At 39.4% G+C, this 16,509-nt stretch overlaps 1 protein-coding gene across 1 annotated transcript; it reads right to left on the bottom strand.

The window, feature by feature from the left end:
- Positions 1-1,708: 1,708 nt before the first annotated feature.
- gpc2 (glypican 2) lies at positions 1,709-16,187 on the bottom strand. The gene is made up of 11 exons (XM_027000374.2): positions 15,844-16,187; positions 13,449-13,607; positions 12,228-12,380; positions 11,473-11,630; positions 11,014-11,094; positions 6,997-7,162; positions 6,048-6,178; positions 5,391-5,570; positions 4,048-4,184; positions 2,413-2,585; positions 1,709-2,308 (listed from the first exon to the last, which is right to left on the bottom strand). The coding sequence occupies exons 1-11, from the start codon at positions 15,983-15,985 to the stop codon at positions 2,061-2,063; spliced, it is 1,728 nt and encodes a 575-aa protein (XP_026856175.2). The 5' UTR covers positions 15,986-16,187; the 3' UTR covers positions 1,709-2,060.
- Between the last annotated feature and the right edge of the window lie 322 nt (positions 16,188-16,509).

The raw sequence follows: 16,509 nt of genomic DNA, 5'->3' as shown, positions 1-16,509 counted from the left end.
CAGGTCTCAGCTCACTGGATGAAGTTTTCTGGCATCCCTGGCCTGATGCCCAGAAGCCAATGCTGCCTCAGGGCTGCCTCCTTTCCATTTTAAATATTGTCTCCCTTCTATCACCAATGGGCTATGGAAAAGCTTCAAAGAATGCTATAAGATGTGACATTGACGATATACAGGGAACAAGAGGCATGGCAGATGAATATAGCTCTTTATTCGCCATGGCAAAAACGACTAGAGGAAAACAAATATGAAAGAACAGCGTAGTGTAGTACTCCATCTGAATACCTTTGGGTTTAGTCTGCTAATGCGCAGCACTGTCTGTAGGGACCTGTGGGTTTGAATAATGAGAAACAAAACAAGGAACAGGTGAGTGAATCAATAAGTGGGTGATATGGAGTGAGGCAGGTGTTTGCTATGAACCCAAACCGGAGTGGGCATGTCCCTTTGGGTGGGAGACCAGCCAACCATCACACAAGAAAGTAGCATTCCATTTGCTTGTACAGTACAGCTCTTACTATAACTACCCCCTTCATCCCAGCCACAGCCCCTTTAATCATATAACTACCCCCTTCATCCCAGCCCCTTCCCCTTTATCCCTATAACCACCTTCTTCATCCCCACCCCTCCCCCTTTATCCCTATAATTATCTCCTTCATCCCAGCCCCTCCACCTTTTTCCCTATAACTATCCTCTTCATCCCAGCCTCTCCCCCTTTAATCCTATATCTTCCCCCTTCATCCCAGCACCTCCCCTTCTTCTGTCTCCCTACCCCACCTCCTCTCAGCCACTCTCCTTCTTCCCAGACTCGGCAACCTCATTATCCCACGCGCTCCCTTCATTCCCAATCTCTTCCATGAGTCTCCAGGCTCGGCTCCAGCCAGTTGTAAATGTCTACTTTTTGAATATCACAAGTAGTTTAAGAATATTCATTCAGACAATATTTTCCAAGAGGACCTTTATTAAATTGGCTAAAACACTACAAATGTGATCCCGGGTTAGTGGGATTATTGATCCAATATTGGGCATTAAAAACATTAATTTCTTTGAAGATTAAATGGTAGAGTGAGTATACACTAAACACTCTTTCTCTCCCATTTAAGCTCATCATAAAACTAAGCAGGCGCTGGTTTTGTTTTGTTTTGTTCTCAAAACAAAATTAATAAGCAGATGCTTTCACATCCTTAAGAAGCTGTAAGAAAATTCACTGCTCTACCTAGAGTACTAACTCTACAGTACTAACCCTGCAGTACTGACTACTGCAGTACTAATGGTCTACTGCAGTACTAATGTTGCTAACATAAACTTAAAGTGGACCATTCCAGGAAATGGAGATACTTGAGAATTAAAAAAAAAAAGCACAGTTAATTTATTTATATGTAAAATGTAATAAAAACTATGGATGAACCACTATCCAAATCCAAATACCAAAAAACATAACCCAAACACACATTTACACACACAAGCACACATGCGCGCGCACACACACACACACACACACACACACACACACACACACACACACACACCTATATTTAGATGTGAATACAAACATTTACAAGTTGGCTTTAGCACACCTCAACATGAAAACCTCTTTTCATGACTAGACTGAAATAAGTCTAGTCATTTACTTGCAAATTAAACATTCACTAATAGAGTAAACAAATAAATATGAAAATAAATAAATCTTAAGTAATAAATAATTAAAAACAAGTAGTGAGATTATCAATGCACAAGGATGTTCAAATTCACAATGAGTTATCACCTACAAAACTGAACCACAGACTTTTCCTGCAGCTAGTGATCACACATAGTAGAAAGAATAGAGTTTATCCATGTCTGCCTCCTTTAATCATTTCATCCCTCCCTCAATCCATCTTTCTCTCTGCCACTCTGTCTGGTTCCCTCTCATTCTCTCTTTACCCTCTTTAGAGTTTCTCTGACCTCTACTTGCTTTTGTGCTCACAGACTTTAAGTTTTTATTCGAAGATGAAGACTTCTGCATAGTCCACAGTGTTTCAGCATAATTCAGTGATCTTGATTTCAAAGCAAACTGCAATACCTCACTATCTCCACTGGAGGGTAAGAGATAGGGGCAAAAAAGAGAGAGAGAGTAAGGAAGAAGAAGGAGGATCTCTCTGGAAAGCTGATCTGATTGGTTCAATAGCACGATTCCACTTGTTGGGACTCCTGTCATTGGGGCGAAGTGGTTTGTGGGCATGGCTTGGGCGGAGTGGAGAGGAATACAAGCCAGGCCAATCATCGCTGTACCGGTCCTTCCCTTCTCCAGATCCACTGCTGTCCTCTGCATCAACTGTACACATACACACACACACACGCACACACACCAAAAGGACAAGCCGAATGAACATCACACTCAAAAAAAAAAGGGGGGGGGGGGGGGGAGAGACGACTCACCATCCATGAACTCAGCATCTTGTCCACTATGTGCATGTCTGAGGCGATTGATGGCAACTCGGAGCTCCATAATAAGCTGCCGTGTTCTGACATCGGGCCGAGCAATGTCTACTTCCACCTCTGGGTTATTAATCTGATTCACCAATCCATCACCCATAACATCTGGCAGATACCTAATGAAAACACACTCATACATACATGTATACATTTAAAAAGAGTCACTGATAGTGGAATGCGGATGATACTGGAAGTTAATAATTCTAGCATTTTGTGTCAAATAGCAAGTTTAACAGAAAAAAATCTCTTTGGTGACACAGTCTAAGTAGACATTGGGACTATTTTTCTTAAATTAGTCATGTTTTTGTATTAAAGTCAGTACATACAACAGTGCCACATCAGAGTCAACAAACGCTTTTAATCTCATCAAACTGTCGTAACACACCATGGCCAGTTCAACATTTTAAACTTCAACAGACCTCAATTGCAGATGCACCTTCACACTTCACAGTGGAGGGTTAGTTTACTTTTTTTTTCTTCACTGACCTTCCCTCTTCTCAGACCAAGTCCATCTATTACCTGATGTCAGGAAGCTCTATTTTGTCTAATTTAACCACATAATCTGATTCCAATCAATATTCTTATGATGTTTAGCAAACTCCAGGAACACATGTTTATAGTTTCACAACAATGGAAGTTTTATTCTGGCAAGCCTTTTTTTGCTAGTATGGAGAGGGCACCTATTAATAGGCTCAAAGATTGGCGTCCTCAGGATGCTATCAAGTCATCCTCTTTCAGAGAATCATCCTTCACAAAAGTATGGAGAAATATATCTCATGCTCTACAAAGCAAGTATCTCCCAGGTCCAGGTGTTTGAAGCTTCTTAAATACTCACTTCATTGTGGACACAGGTATTCTCAAGTGCGAAGCTATCATGATGCTATAAATCAACCATTGCCTTGCTTTTTAAGGTTAACATCCTTTTGTCTCATTTCATTTGTGTATTCATTTGTGTATCTTTTCCAATTATAACAGATATCTATGGGTGCTTCAACAGCATTTAAAGTTATAGTAAGGAACACTTAAGTTCCTAAAGACTCATACAGTATATGCTTAAAAATGGTAAACATGAAAAATAATAAAATAAACATAATGTCAGCTAGAGTGTATTCATTCATTCATTCATTCATTTTTGCTTCTGGGATTAGCTGTAAGGAAAGTAAAGGTTTCTATGAGGGTTTCTTTCCACTTTGGTATAATCACTTACTTTTAAGATACCTGAAATCTCTCTCTCTCTTTCACCTGCTGTCTGTTACCTTATCATTAATATCTAGCCTAAAATGGCTACCCTGAAAAGCAAATGCTAAATTCAGGCTATTAGGTTTAAACCTCTGTATTATGTTAAAAAGAGAACCTATTAATTGTATAAAACACATTATACCATACATTTGTATTCAATGTGTAGAATACTTCATACTTCATTTCTATTCCACATTTCTAACTATTGTTCTACAGCTGTAGAATGTTAAATGCTATATTCTACCACTCTACATTCTTCCTCAATGCTGGTTTAGAGTCTATTTATTCTTCCTCAAAATCCACACACACACATACATACACACACACACACACACACACCTCCCACGAGTCTGACCATTCCAGCAGCGGTCTTCATTGGTGACGTCAGCAGCCATCTTGTCATCATTACATATGGTATGTGGCAATGAAACCCAGAATCCCCTCATAGGTCTCAGATGCTCTTTCAGCTCCAGCACCTGGACAAAGGTCACACAATAACACCTGGACACGGGTCATACAATAACACCTGGACACAGGTCATACAATAACACCTGGAAAAGGGTCACACAATAACACCTGGACACAGCTCATACAATAACACCTGGACACAGGTCATACAATAACAGTCTTACAGTAAAACCTTAGAACAGTTCTGGTATCAACTTCTGGTATAGTGAAAAAAAGACTGAAGTGACTGTATCCACTTTATATTAAGCTAATATGTATAGCTTAAATAAGTAAAAATCAGGCATCACACCTGTGACTCCTCAGCTCTAGAGAGTGCACTTTGAAACACAGAACAAGCTCACAGCTGTGTAGGCGTAGGAGCTATTAATTACTCACTGAAAGAAATGTATATTTTTTCCTTTCACTTCTGTTGGTTCAATTTTTTGGCTTGGAACCACAACCCATGCCTACTCAGCTTCTATAGTTTATTTTCTTATGTGGTTATGTGGAATGGTTTACTCCTGCCACTAGAGGATGACTGGGAGCCATATCTTTGAGTAATAGCATAAAAGAAGAAAGTTGCTGATGTGTTTGAGCAACATGCTACAAACTGGAGGGTTACTCCAAAAGGTTAGCAAAACATAAACTTAACCTTGAACTCTAACCTAACCTAATCAAAATCGGTTTTGAGTTATCCATTTAAAGCACAATCAGAATTACAGCACATGTAGTCAGTTCTCAGTGGATTGAACTTAATTGAAGCACATTCAGAGATAACTTTGGAGGCCATCATCAGTTTAGCATTGATAATAGGATTTGAACATGAATGCAAACAATAAAAAAGTATAGAGCTTATTATTCTCCTCTATTTGGAACTTAAAATTAACATTTATGTATGCAAACTATTAAAAAGGTACACAGCAATATTAGCAAAGGAAACCATCCAAAAGAACTTATTTTTATAAAGCTTTATACAAAAAAATGTATAAAGCCTATTTACTCATTCTGCATCAACCTAAATTAATTTATCAGCTATTACACTGGTTTCTATCCATTTCATTTACATTCATTGCATTGTCTACAGAAAACTACTTTTTCACAGCTTCTGAAAATAAAAACAAGAATCGCAAGCTCTCCTGCCTTTCAATGGCTTATACTAAATCTAAACTAGGTGGCAAAAAGTTTGCCTTGAGACATTAATCTATTAATTCTCTCACTTTGCCTTTCTTTCTTACCAGCCTGTCCAAATTTGTTCCTGCAGCAGTAGTTGGCTTCTCCTCTGAGCTGTATGTTCTGAATGGCTTCCTGCTGCCTTTCTCTCTCTCTCTTTCATTCTCTCTTTTTTTCTCTCGTTCTCTAGGTGAGCGTTTGTTTCTGCCAGGTGCTGGACGAGGGTTTCCACAGCCCTGAAAGACCTGCAGAAAGCATGCATACAAATGTAAACAACGTAATGTAAATGTAAACAAGTTTTTCTTGATTACAGGCAACATATGTTAATAATATTACATAGGTATCCTAAAACAATTAATTTCATCATTATAACCTATCACTATAATTATAAAATCATTATAAAATCACTATCATTATAAAAATCACACAATGGAAAAAATACATCTGCATACATCTGCACATCATAAAACTGCACTATCCAGTGAGAAATACAGATAATGTGCCAATTTACATTTACATTTTTACATTTTACATTTATGAACAGTACATGATATCTGATATCCGATATCTGTAACTCACTTTATAAAAAGTGCTTTAAAAACAAAAACGAATTAATATGGCAGAAAGGCAGAAAACGAATTGTTGCCCAGGTTAGTGGTTTGAGTTTGCCAAGCAATTCACGCGCGCGGGTGTGTGTGTGTGTGTGTGTGTGCATGTCTTGCCTTGGTGGAAATAGTGATGCTGTTCTCCTGCATGTGCATGATAGCCTCAGATACTTTCACAGCAACAGAGTCAACAGCCAGTTCCATGTTAAATGGCCCTGCCAACCTCTCAGCCAGAGAAATTAGGGAGTCTGAGTGAAGAACATTGGTGAGCAAGTAAGTGACAGAAAGAGGGAAATATATGATATTTTATGATGTTTCAAGCACTTGAGTTGACCATTATTACTTAGCTTTAGAAGAATTAAAACTGTTAACTGTTAAACATGGTATGAGGGGGGAACATTGTGTGTGTGGCCAGGGCAATGCATGAAGGAGGGTAGTATGAACATGAAGGGAACAATGTATGTCTGTGTGAGAAAGTGTGAGGGAGAAATGGTGTGAACAAATGGTGTGTGTGTGTGTGTGTGTGTGTGTGTGTGTGTGTGTGTGTGTGTGTGTGTGTGTGTGTGTGTGTGTGTGTGTGTGTGTGTGTGTGTGTGTGTGAGAGGTACATATACATGGAAACACAAGACAGCCCCTGGCACAGGGAGACAGTCAACTTGATGGTTGGGATCTAAGTGTGGCTTGTTTAATCTAAATCTTCATATTAGTACAGGATGGATGTAAATACTAAAAATATTTTGGGGTTAATACAAAATTAGATCAAAAGGAGGTCATGTAAAAGTTGGGAAATCACATTTTGTAGAGTCTAAATTGGTGAAATTAGATCTACAGCAATCAGTGACAAGCAAACAGCAAACAAACAGTGGCTGTGGGTGGTGCAGTCATGAATGCAAATGATAAGCGGTGTTTTTTCTCTGAAGTTTCACTAGTGAGGGAATGTACAGATCATCCAGAAAATTCTGCTTTTGAACTTTTAACTTCAAACTTTATTTGGAGAATAATTCGGAGCATTTTACATGGATCAGGAAATTCCCTAATGCTAACCCCTCCCCTTTTTGTTGCTCACCAATAAAATTGTTCCATTCCGAGTCTAAGTCTGCCTGATTGGCAAGGCAGCCCTTCATTACATTGAGGCAGAGTGAATGGCAGGATTTGAGGCCAGGCATTCCACGACACAGTGGACAATACCACTGCCGCATCAGCGCACCAACACACTCAGAGCTGATGCTCAGCTAGAAGAAAGAAGAGTATGGGCAGGGAAAGAGGCAAAAGACAAACACACAGACAGAAAACTTTAAATTTTTCTCCAAACACAAAAATGAGTCCAAATACATAGAATCATAAATGAAAGAATGCTGACAAGACTGTGGTAACACAGGTGTGCATGCCTACCCCAGAGGAATCAACTGGTCAAGCACATAAGGATTGGAAAGCAATGGTTGATATTGTATTGCTAAACTGTGAATGTTAGAGATGTTATGATAATCAGGTGCAATGGCATTGTGTAAAGCATGGGAAATTGGACTTTGGGCATGGGTAAACTTCTCTGTTTAGCTGTTAGATAGTACTGTAGGCTCCCTGATATGATATGTAAGCAAAAGCTAGCCAGCTAGCCAATGCAGACAGTTTTGAAACAGTTGCCTTGAAATTTTCTGCAGTACCTTGTCAGTAGTACTTGGATATATTTGATACTTGATAAGGGGAAGTAACTGGCCTAAAATATTTGATGACCACTGTTGCAAGGTTATGTGACTTTTTTGCAGTTTCTAAGACCCAAAAACTGGTACTTGTAGTACAATTTTGGAAACCACTAACTCATGAAGCCTATCTATTGACCTGGTATGCTAAACCATAAACACATTCTCTGCCTTACACCCATTTAGCAATTCTAAAACACACTTTTTGCAAAACCCAGTTCCCTACATTAGACACATCATTCAAAACTGAAAACTCTGTATTTTTTTGGAAAACACTTCCATGTAAATGCCATTTACCAATTACCCAAACCCAGTCCTCACAGGTGAAAACACTGCTGGATTATTTTTTACAAATCTTTAGATCAAATCAAAGCCTGAGCCCTATAAAGAAGATGAGGGAGAGGAGGAATAACCAATAGAGATGAGATCTGGACCACTTTGGTTGACCATGTGGTCAACCGTGGGCTGAGTTTTTTTGGGGGCTGGGCAGAAGGTCCAGCCTAATCTGAGCTGCATCTTCCAGACATTTCCAAATGAGAATAAGTAGACCTATTTTCTATACCATGCTACTGAACTCGCAGAACTGAATTGTGTAAACCACAATTGTGTGTAGTATCATATCAGTAGTTACAGTAACCTAAAGTAACATTTCATTTAATTCTGAAAAACCATTCACATCATGTTTTGCAGAACTGCTAGACTACCACTTGCTGGAGGGAGAAGATAGCTGTTCAACCCAGAGTAGGAAGAGACCATTGTAAACATGGTCAGAGCAGACAATAGTATATGCTTATGACAACTACAGCAGCACCTCATTACTGACAATGTCATGTTCAAGCTCCATTCACTGACTTTATCTGCACTTGCCACTTCCTGAAAAGACAAGCAGCTATACCAGGTACTGTTTCAGCAAGACTGCCCTGTAAATATGTACAAGTATGCTATGTGATTCTCTCACTCGTACTGTGTTCCAGTGTCCTGTGCCACACAATATTGACTTCTTTATACCTATTTCATACTGTAATATAATACTGTAATGATTGGTTTCAGAGAGTGATGGAGCTAGATGTTGCTGTAGTGAAACACAAGTTCCTTTGCAATGATGAAGCTGCCAAAACAGGGCACACTGGAAGGAACATCAAAGGACACCATGCCACCATCAGTATCCCTGCACAGCGTGTTGACAACATCAGAATGTACTCAGCCATTAGCCAGAATGGTGTCATTTATCATCATATCACTCTTGCTCCCTACAACACTGCCCATATCATCACCTTCCTTGACACACTACACAATATACTTATTCAGGGGGGTGGACCTGTCCAGCAGTCCAGGTTAGTTGTCGTCTGGGACAACATAAGTTTCTACCACCCCGATTTGTGCTTCACTTTTCACCATATACGCCATTCCTAAATCCTATTGAGGCGATCTTTTCAATACGGGGGTGGAAGGTTTACGGAGGACGAAGATCTATGGAGATGGAACATCTGCGATCGCCAACCCCACCAGCCCATACCCCTTCTCCAGGCAATGGAGGAAGCTTGTATTGACATTGATGAGGGACCATGCCAGGGGTGGATATGACACAGACGTTACTTCCCCCGATGTCTGGACAGAGAGAACAATGCCAGTGATGTCCATGATATCTTGTGGCCAGACCCAAATAGGAGACAAGATGCACCCTAATTTTTTTATGTCAGACTTACAAGCCTATTTTATCAGTTTTGATTTTCGATATCTGTGTATTATAGTAGATTCAGCATGTGTGTTGCAGTACTGTTCCTGCAACAACAACAAAAAAATCCCCTTGTAATTGTGTTTTATTTTATGGTGTACATGTTACTGAATATGTATAATTAGTCTCTATATTTGTGGAAATACATGTGTCTAACTACTATGACAGACCATTATAGCAGACTGCTGTGCCCTACACACTGAAAAAAACTCACTGAAAAAAAACACAAGCTAGTAGTGTTTTCCGATTATCACATCATTGTGTGGTTGTCATGTAGAAAAAGCTGTCCATTTGATATCTGTGTGTAGTGTTTGGATGCAAAAAACATTTTGGCAAGAGTAGATAGAGTTTTGGATGAGGTATTTGCTTTTTCCAAAGGTGTGAGACATGTGTGTGTGGCTTTGCTTGGTCTGTGTTAAGTTCTGACAAAAAGAGGCATTGTTTCACAAACTGGGTTTTGGAAACTGCAAAAAACTGTAAATGCCAATCTGTTTGTAAAGCAGAAAACTGAAAAAAATCACACAAGGAAAATAAATGGCTACATAACCAGGATCAAGGTTTTAGTGAAATCCATACAAAATAAAAGTGGCCTATTTCACATTAAGTAAATGTGTACAAGGCTGAATGTGTACACTCCTAGTATGCACTCTGTTAAAATCTTCTTTATGCATTTCACTTCTTTCCCTTTTATAATACAATATCCATTGTAAAGCCCTCTTACTACCTCTTCTTTTGATCATAGATAGCAAAATGATTTTGCCCTACTTATTTTTGTTTATACTTCCATTTCCCATCATACAGTCATTTCCTCCATTCTCAATTCTTTCTCCATTCTTTCATAAACTTTCTAGAAATTACATCGGCTAAAGTTACTTCTTGATTTTATTAATTTCATTTTACATAAATTATTTATTGTATTATTATTCCAAAACTACTGTCCAGAAACGCACATTCTCACGTATGTTCTGTATTTTTGGTCCAGGTTACAGAGATTGACAAACTTTCTGGCATTCAGAAAAGCTTTGAATCTATTGTTTTGTTTAAGCTATTCAATGAACACCTAAAATTCATCACAACCCTGTCTTCACAATGGGCAGACCCATTCTTGCCTTCTGGCTCATTATAAGTTCATTATTTCTCCTACTCCTGTTCAAAACTCACATGGTGCAAATTTCCTTCAGAACAGTAGGGAAGTTCATCACACTTGGTGTGCATGGGACCTCTAGTCAAAAATCCTGTTGGTCATGAAAATACAATAATATGTTTTAAGTGGTTTTCCGTTCTGCTCAGGAAGACACATCAAATTTGGTTGTAATAAAAAGCTAACTGACTATGGGTATATACGCTGAGCATATTCAATAGCTCAAATTAATCATATTCATTTTTTAGAATATTATATATATATACTCATACTAATCAAAGCAGAAGAGATTATATATATATATATATATATATATATATATATATATATATATATATATAATCTCTTCTGCTTTGATTAGTATGAGTTATCCGGAGACTCTCAATAACTATCAGCTGCATTGTCCTTCCCCTGTGTGATCAAAGGTCAGAATTCACACACTTTGGGTTAGGGTGATGTTGCAAGTGAGAAGCAAACACTCACATTTTAATAACACACAGACCCACTCACCTTGACTGCTTTGTTAATGAGGTCACGGCCTATGGCCAGCCCTTGAACCAAAGCCCTTGCAGCAATAAAGGCACGAGTCAACTGAACATAAAGCGAGACAGAGAGAAATAAAATGATTAGTAGACACATTAGTTATACTGCACAGTTTAGCTAGATGTATTCTTTCACCAATGTATGAGGCCACAGAATGAGTATCTTATTCACATGAGTAGTTTAGTCTGTTTTGGCCTCTCAAGTCAACCTGTATATAGATATGGCGACAGGATTTGTGAATATATTCACATTACCTGCATGTAGATCTGATATGATGTATGAATATATTCACATTACCTGCATGTAGATCTGATATGATGTATGAATATGTTCACATTACCTGCATGTAGATCTGATATGATGTATGAATATGTTCACATTACCTGCATGTAGATCTGATAGGATGTGTGAATATGTTGACGTTACCTGTGTGTGGAGTTTTCTTGGCAGGTCTCCAAATGGCTGTAGCTGCTCCCCATGTTTACTCACACACTCCAGGTACTCCTGACTGAACTGATAGTGTGGATTCACCAGGGAAAATACCCTCTCCACCAGAGCCTCCCAGAAATCAGACAGCACCTCTGCTATACTCACACGACTACCTGCATGCAGACAAACATTGATGTCCTCTCATGACACGCACACAGGCACACACACATGAAGCTCCACCCCTAGACCAAACTTGCTCTTTTGGGGGCACCCTTGTCAGTGTTTTGAGAACTTGGGGCACTCCTGAACTAAAATAAACATAATGAAAAATAAAACAGTTTAAATTTTTTTTGCAATTTTCTCTCATTTCTCTCCTGCCAACCCCCTCCATGGGCAATTAATTCATGCTCCACTAAGTGTTGCACACCACACTTTGAATACCTCTGCCTCAGACACATTCTCTACAGGCATAATAGGCCTTACAAGCACACACGTGCCCCTTACACATGCACTCAGTGGCCACTTTATTAGGTAATGACATATAGCTGGACCTAATAAGCTGGCATACTTTGAGCAGTGAGTTGTAAGTATATCCACACATTTCTGATATTACTGAATATTAAAATGTACAAATGTGAAAAAAATCAGATTATAGATTACCCTAGCAGTCCAACACCACACCATCTCTTTTGGCCTTTATTGACTCGTACTTCTTCAGCAGACTTAAGAATGGTCAATACACAAACACACACATACACAAACACTCCAACCTGAGTAGTAGCGTCGCAGCTCTGTGAATAACTGTTTGAAGAGGTTTGCATTCTGCATATATAGATGGCCATATGTCTTAGTGAACATCAGATTCATTTCCTTCTCTGCCACGTCTATCAGCTCCTGGAAAAACTCTGTTATCACAGAGAAGATGGCAAGCCACATGTGACAAAAGAGTCATGCACATCAACACTGCGACTTTAAAACTAGCAAGCATTACTTTACTGCAAGCTTACTTTAAGAGACCTCAAATTTTGAGGGGAGTAAACAGTGTGGAACTAGAGAGAGGACTTCGTTTTTCACTGTAGGTATAATCAATGAGATGGGTATTGATGTAAGCAATGTGCTGACCAATAGACACTAATGCCACAGTCACAGAGGCAGAATTAAGCAGTGCTCCAGGATCTTCATGACTTTTGAAAAGCAGTGCCTGTTTCACACACTTGGGCTACGTTCACATTACCAACCTGACTCAAATCCAATTTTTTTGCCTTAATGTGTCACAAATCTAATTTTGTCAGGGCAGTGTGAGCACACAAATCTGATCCTTTCAAATTAAATTTGAGTCACTTTTGCAGATTCACTGCCATCCTTGAAAGAGAACAGGCGGATCCGAATTTATGTGGCTTTTTGTCTATAACCATGTGCTTATTGCTATTGTTATCAAAACAACAATGGAGGGGAGCAACAACAGAGGCAACAGTCGCTGCGAAAAAAGGAAAATCTAGCTCTGTTGACCTGATCATGTGTAACTAATGAACTGTCCTCCAGAGCAGAATGCTCAAAATGCAGAATTGAATTTTAATACCAGGAGACATTTCACAGATGTGATGGTTTTTTTTGGTGGTGAGGTAGGTGACTTGTGCAAAAACTTGTGCACATGCATGCGATTTCTGAGAACAGATGCATTGCCATTACAAACAGATTTAGGTCACTTCCAATTATGAATGTGAACCAACAAGATAGGCAAAGCCAACCTGAGCAAAAAATCGGAATTGAACGATGTGGCTTGTAATGTGAACGTAAAGAGAAAAAATGTGACTACTTGACTTTATCATTGTTGATTGGTGGTTTTGAAGAAGACAGCTACTATAAATCAATATTCTATAACTTTGAGTTAAAATTGGTCAAGTTAAATAAAAAAATTAAAAAAACTTTATTTGGATATGTGGTATGAGCAGAGAACTCACTCTCCTACTCACCATCAAACTTGTGGCGTCTTTGAGTGAAGCCTGTCTGCAGGAATTGACTTGTGTCCTCAATAGCAGACAGGAAGTCAGCCTCACTCTGGTGTGCTAGTGTCTCCTCCATCAGGCTGGTGCAGCAGGTGTAGTCCCGAGGACAGAGTCGTAAGTGCTCCCCTACCAATCACAACGCATACATATTAACCACCAACCAATTAAAGAGCTAGTTCCTTTGCATAAGTAAGAAGTGTGCCAGCTAAAGTATGAAGCTACAGTGCTTTTTTGTCATCATAGTTTAACATTTAGGTATTTTCAGAATAGCCTACCTATTTTAGTGTATATGCATTTTGTGTGTATTTTATAAGTGTAAAGTTACAGACTACAGTATGTTTTAGGCATGTGTGTTTTATTAGGTTTACCTGGTACACACACACACACACACACACACACACACACACACGCACACACACACACACACACATATATGCACAGACACGCACACAAACGCACACACACACACACACCTAAACCCACAAACTGAGCATGACAATAAAACTCTTCAGTCTTTGGGAAACTGATCAGTTCTTCTAGTATTGATCAACTTCAGCTGGGATTAGAAATACTTTCCTTAGTTGATTCAGCTACAAGCCACCATTAGTGTACTGAAATTATCCAAAGAAAATAACTTGAATTAGCTGAAAACAGTATGTCCAGTATCAAATTGTGTAAAACGTGTCAAATCACTCTTTATAATTTAATGCAAATATTATATTATGGGTGAACATGACCTGTTTCTACTTTGGAGTTATTTGAAATACCAGTTAACCTCTGTACATGGTTACACTGATGTGTTCTAGAAGCTCTGTAAAACATGTATACATTGTATATATATACTGTATTGTACATTGTATATATATTGTATACAGTGATGATTTTGTGGGTCATTTTGATCCTGATGCGTTCATATAATAAAGACATCTTAATATATTAAAAATGAAATAAATTAAACCTCTCAATATACAAATCAAACTACATGAAATGTTTACACATTGAAATGTCTAAAAACATACACAAAACAATGCTAACCAAGAAATTGAGAGAGCATGTGTGCATTGATTCACACACACACACATACACACACAATTCTTTATGCAGAGCTTTTCAGTGACAAATTCTATTCACACCTTCAGCTCCCTCTTTTGTTCTCTTCTCCTTTTCCAATACTAAACACTCCACCATCTGCTGGCATTAGCAAGACCTTTCACTACATTACGCACTAGACCAGTAGCGAGACCTTTCACTACATTACGCACTAGACCAGTAGCGAGACCTTTCACTACATTACGCACTAGACCAGTAGCGAGACCTTTCACTACATTCCGCACTAGACCAGTAGCGAGACCTTTCACTACATTACGCACTAGACCAGTAGCGAGACCTTTCACTACATTACGCACTAGACCAGTAGCGAGACCTTTCACTACATTACGCACTAGACCAGTAGCGAGACCTTTCACTACATTACGCACTAGACCAGTAGCGAGACCTTTCACTACATTACGCACTAGACCAGTAGCGAGACCTTTCACTACATTGCGCACTAGACCAGTAGCGAGACCTTTCACTACATTACACACTAGACCAGTAGCGAGACCTTTCACTACATTGCGCACTAGACCAGTAGCGAGACCTTTCACTACATTACGCACTGGACCAGTAGCGAGACCTTTCACTACATTACGCACTAGACCAGTAGCGAGACCTTTCACTACATTGCGCACTAGACCAGTAGCGAGACCTTTCACTACATTACGCACTAGACCAGTAGCGAGACCTTTCACTACATTACGCACTAGACCCGTAGCGAGACCTTTCACTACATTACGCACTAGACCAATAGCGAGACCTTTCACTACACCCCCCACCCCCCATACACAGAAGCAGGCACGCACGCACGCACATATGAAACCTCTTGGCAAAAGTGTTTGTGAAAGTAGATTAAATAAGAAACACAGGAGGGTTGGGTGCCCATGTCTTATTAAATTACTTCCCAGAGTAGCAACCACAGACACACAAAAAGACGGTTTTGCTGAAAAGCAGGTAGACAGACATAGCCTAATTGCGCAGCTAATTGTGGGCGAGGTTCTTTGTTAAGTAGCATCCTGATAGTAGCATAACGGATACAAATACACCAGGTTACCTACGAAGTGGTGACAGCACTAAGTCTTTCGAAGAAACAGATTTTGATTGCATTTTTTGTTTGTTTGTTCAATTGACTAATAATAGGTATTCCAGACAAAATTTCAGAATAATCTTTGAATAATATAGTACACATTTTAAAAATGTTAGCAAATTATTTTGTTTTGTGAAGGTTGTGTGTGTGTGATAACAGAGTTTTCTGAATAAAGCTTACCAGAGATTTGAATGAGTGGGGCAGTGCTCAGACTGTATCCCCGCTCCCCGTAAACCTGCCGCGACTCGGCGCAGCTCCTACCAGCAGTCACGGAGACCCACAACGCTGCGAGGAAGGCTAACGCTCCGAGACAGAGAAGCATCTTCACCGGTGCCGTTAATAAAGCCTGGGGGTGACTTTTACGGTCCGAAATTAGTTTAAACTAGACGGGTATTCATTTAGACAAGACAAATAAATTACTTTCGTTCTAAATATCGGATTTCAAAGTCTGCAATGTTGTCTTCATCACAAGCATTACGCTGAAAACGATATTTCTCAAATAACGCTTCTGATGCGCACGAGGAAACAGAGGCGACCCAGCTGCTGCTCTTTGTCTGTTTCTTCGCGTGAGCGAGCGAATAAGAGATCATTCCTCCGTTACCTCGGATTCTACCCAATCTCCGCGGGATACCAGGACAATGGGACATGCAGAGAGAGAGAGAGAGAGAGAGAGAGAGAGAGAGAGAGAGACGGAGGGAGTCGGAGGGAGTGAGAGTGGTGTTAAAGTATACAATAGGCCCACAGTTCATCTCAAAAATCAAAGGCGAGTGGAACTATCCCCCAAAACAGAGGAGTAACGTAGTATGTTAATTACAACTTAATGTATGGTGTTTTTTAGGTGTCAGC

The sequence above is a fragment of the Electrophorus electricus genome, chromosome 1 (genome assembly GCF_013358815.1).
Source record: "Electrophorus electricus isolate fEleEle1 chromosome 1, fEleEle1.pri, whole genome shotgun sequence".
NCBI classification, from domain to species: Eukaryota; Metazoa; Chordata; class Actinopteri; order Gymnotiformes; family Gymnotidae; genus Electrophorus; species Electrophorus electricus.
Note: the sequence above shows the minus strand (reverse complement) of the source record. Positions and strands in the feature narration are given on the sequence as shown.

Excerpts from the sequence above, each read along its gene's own strand:
- gpc2 (XM_027000374.2), bottom strand. The coding sequence starts at position 15,985 with ATGCTTCTCTGTCTCGGAGCGTTAGCCTTCCTCGCAGCGTTGTGGGTC. Across the intron at positions 5,571-6,047 it reads GCATCACTATTTCCACCAAG|GTCTTTCAGGGCTGTGGAAA; the intron begins GCAAGACATGCA and ends TGCTTTCTGCAG. Across the intron at positions 4,185-5,390 it reads GAACAAATTTGGACAGGCTG|GTGCTGGAGCTGAAAGAGCA; the intron begins GTAAGAAAGAAA and ends ACCTTTGTCCAG.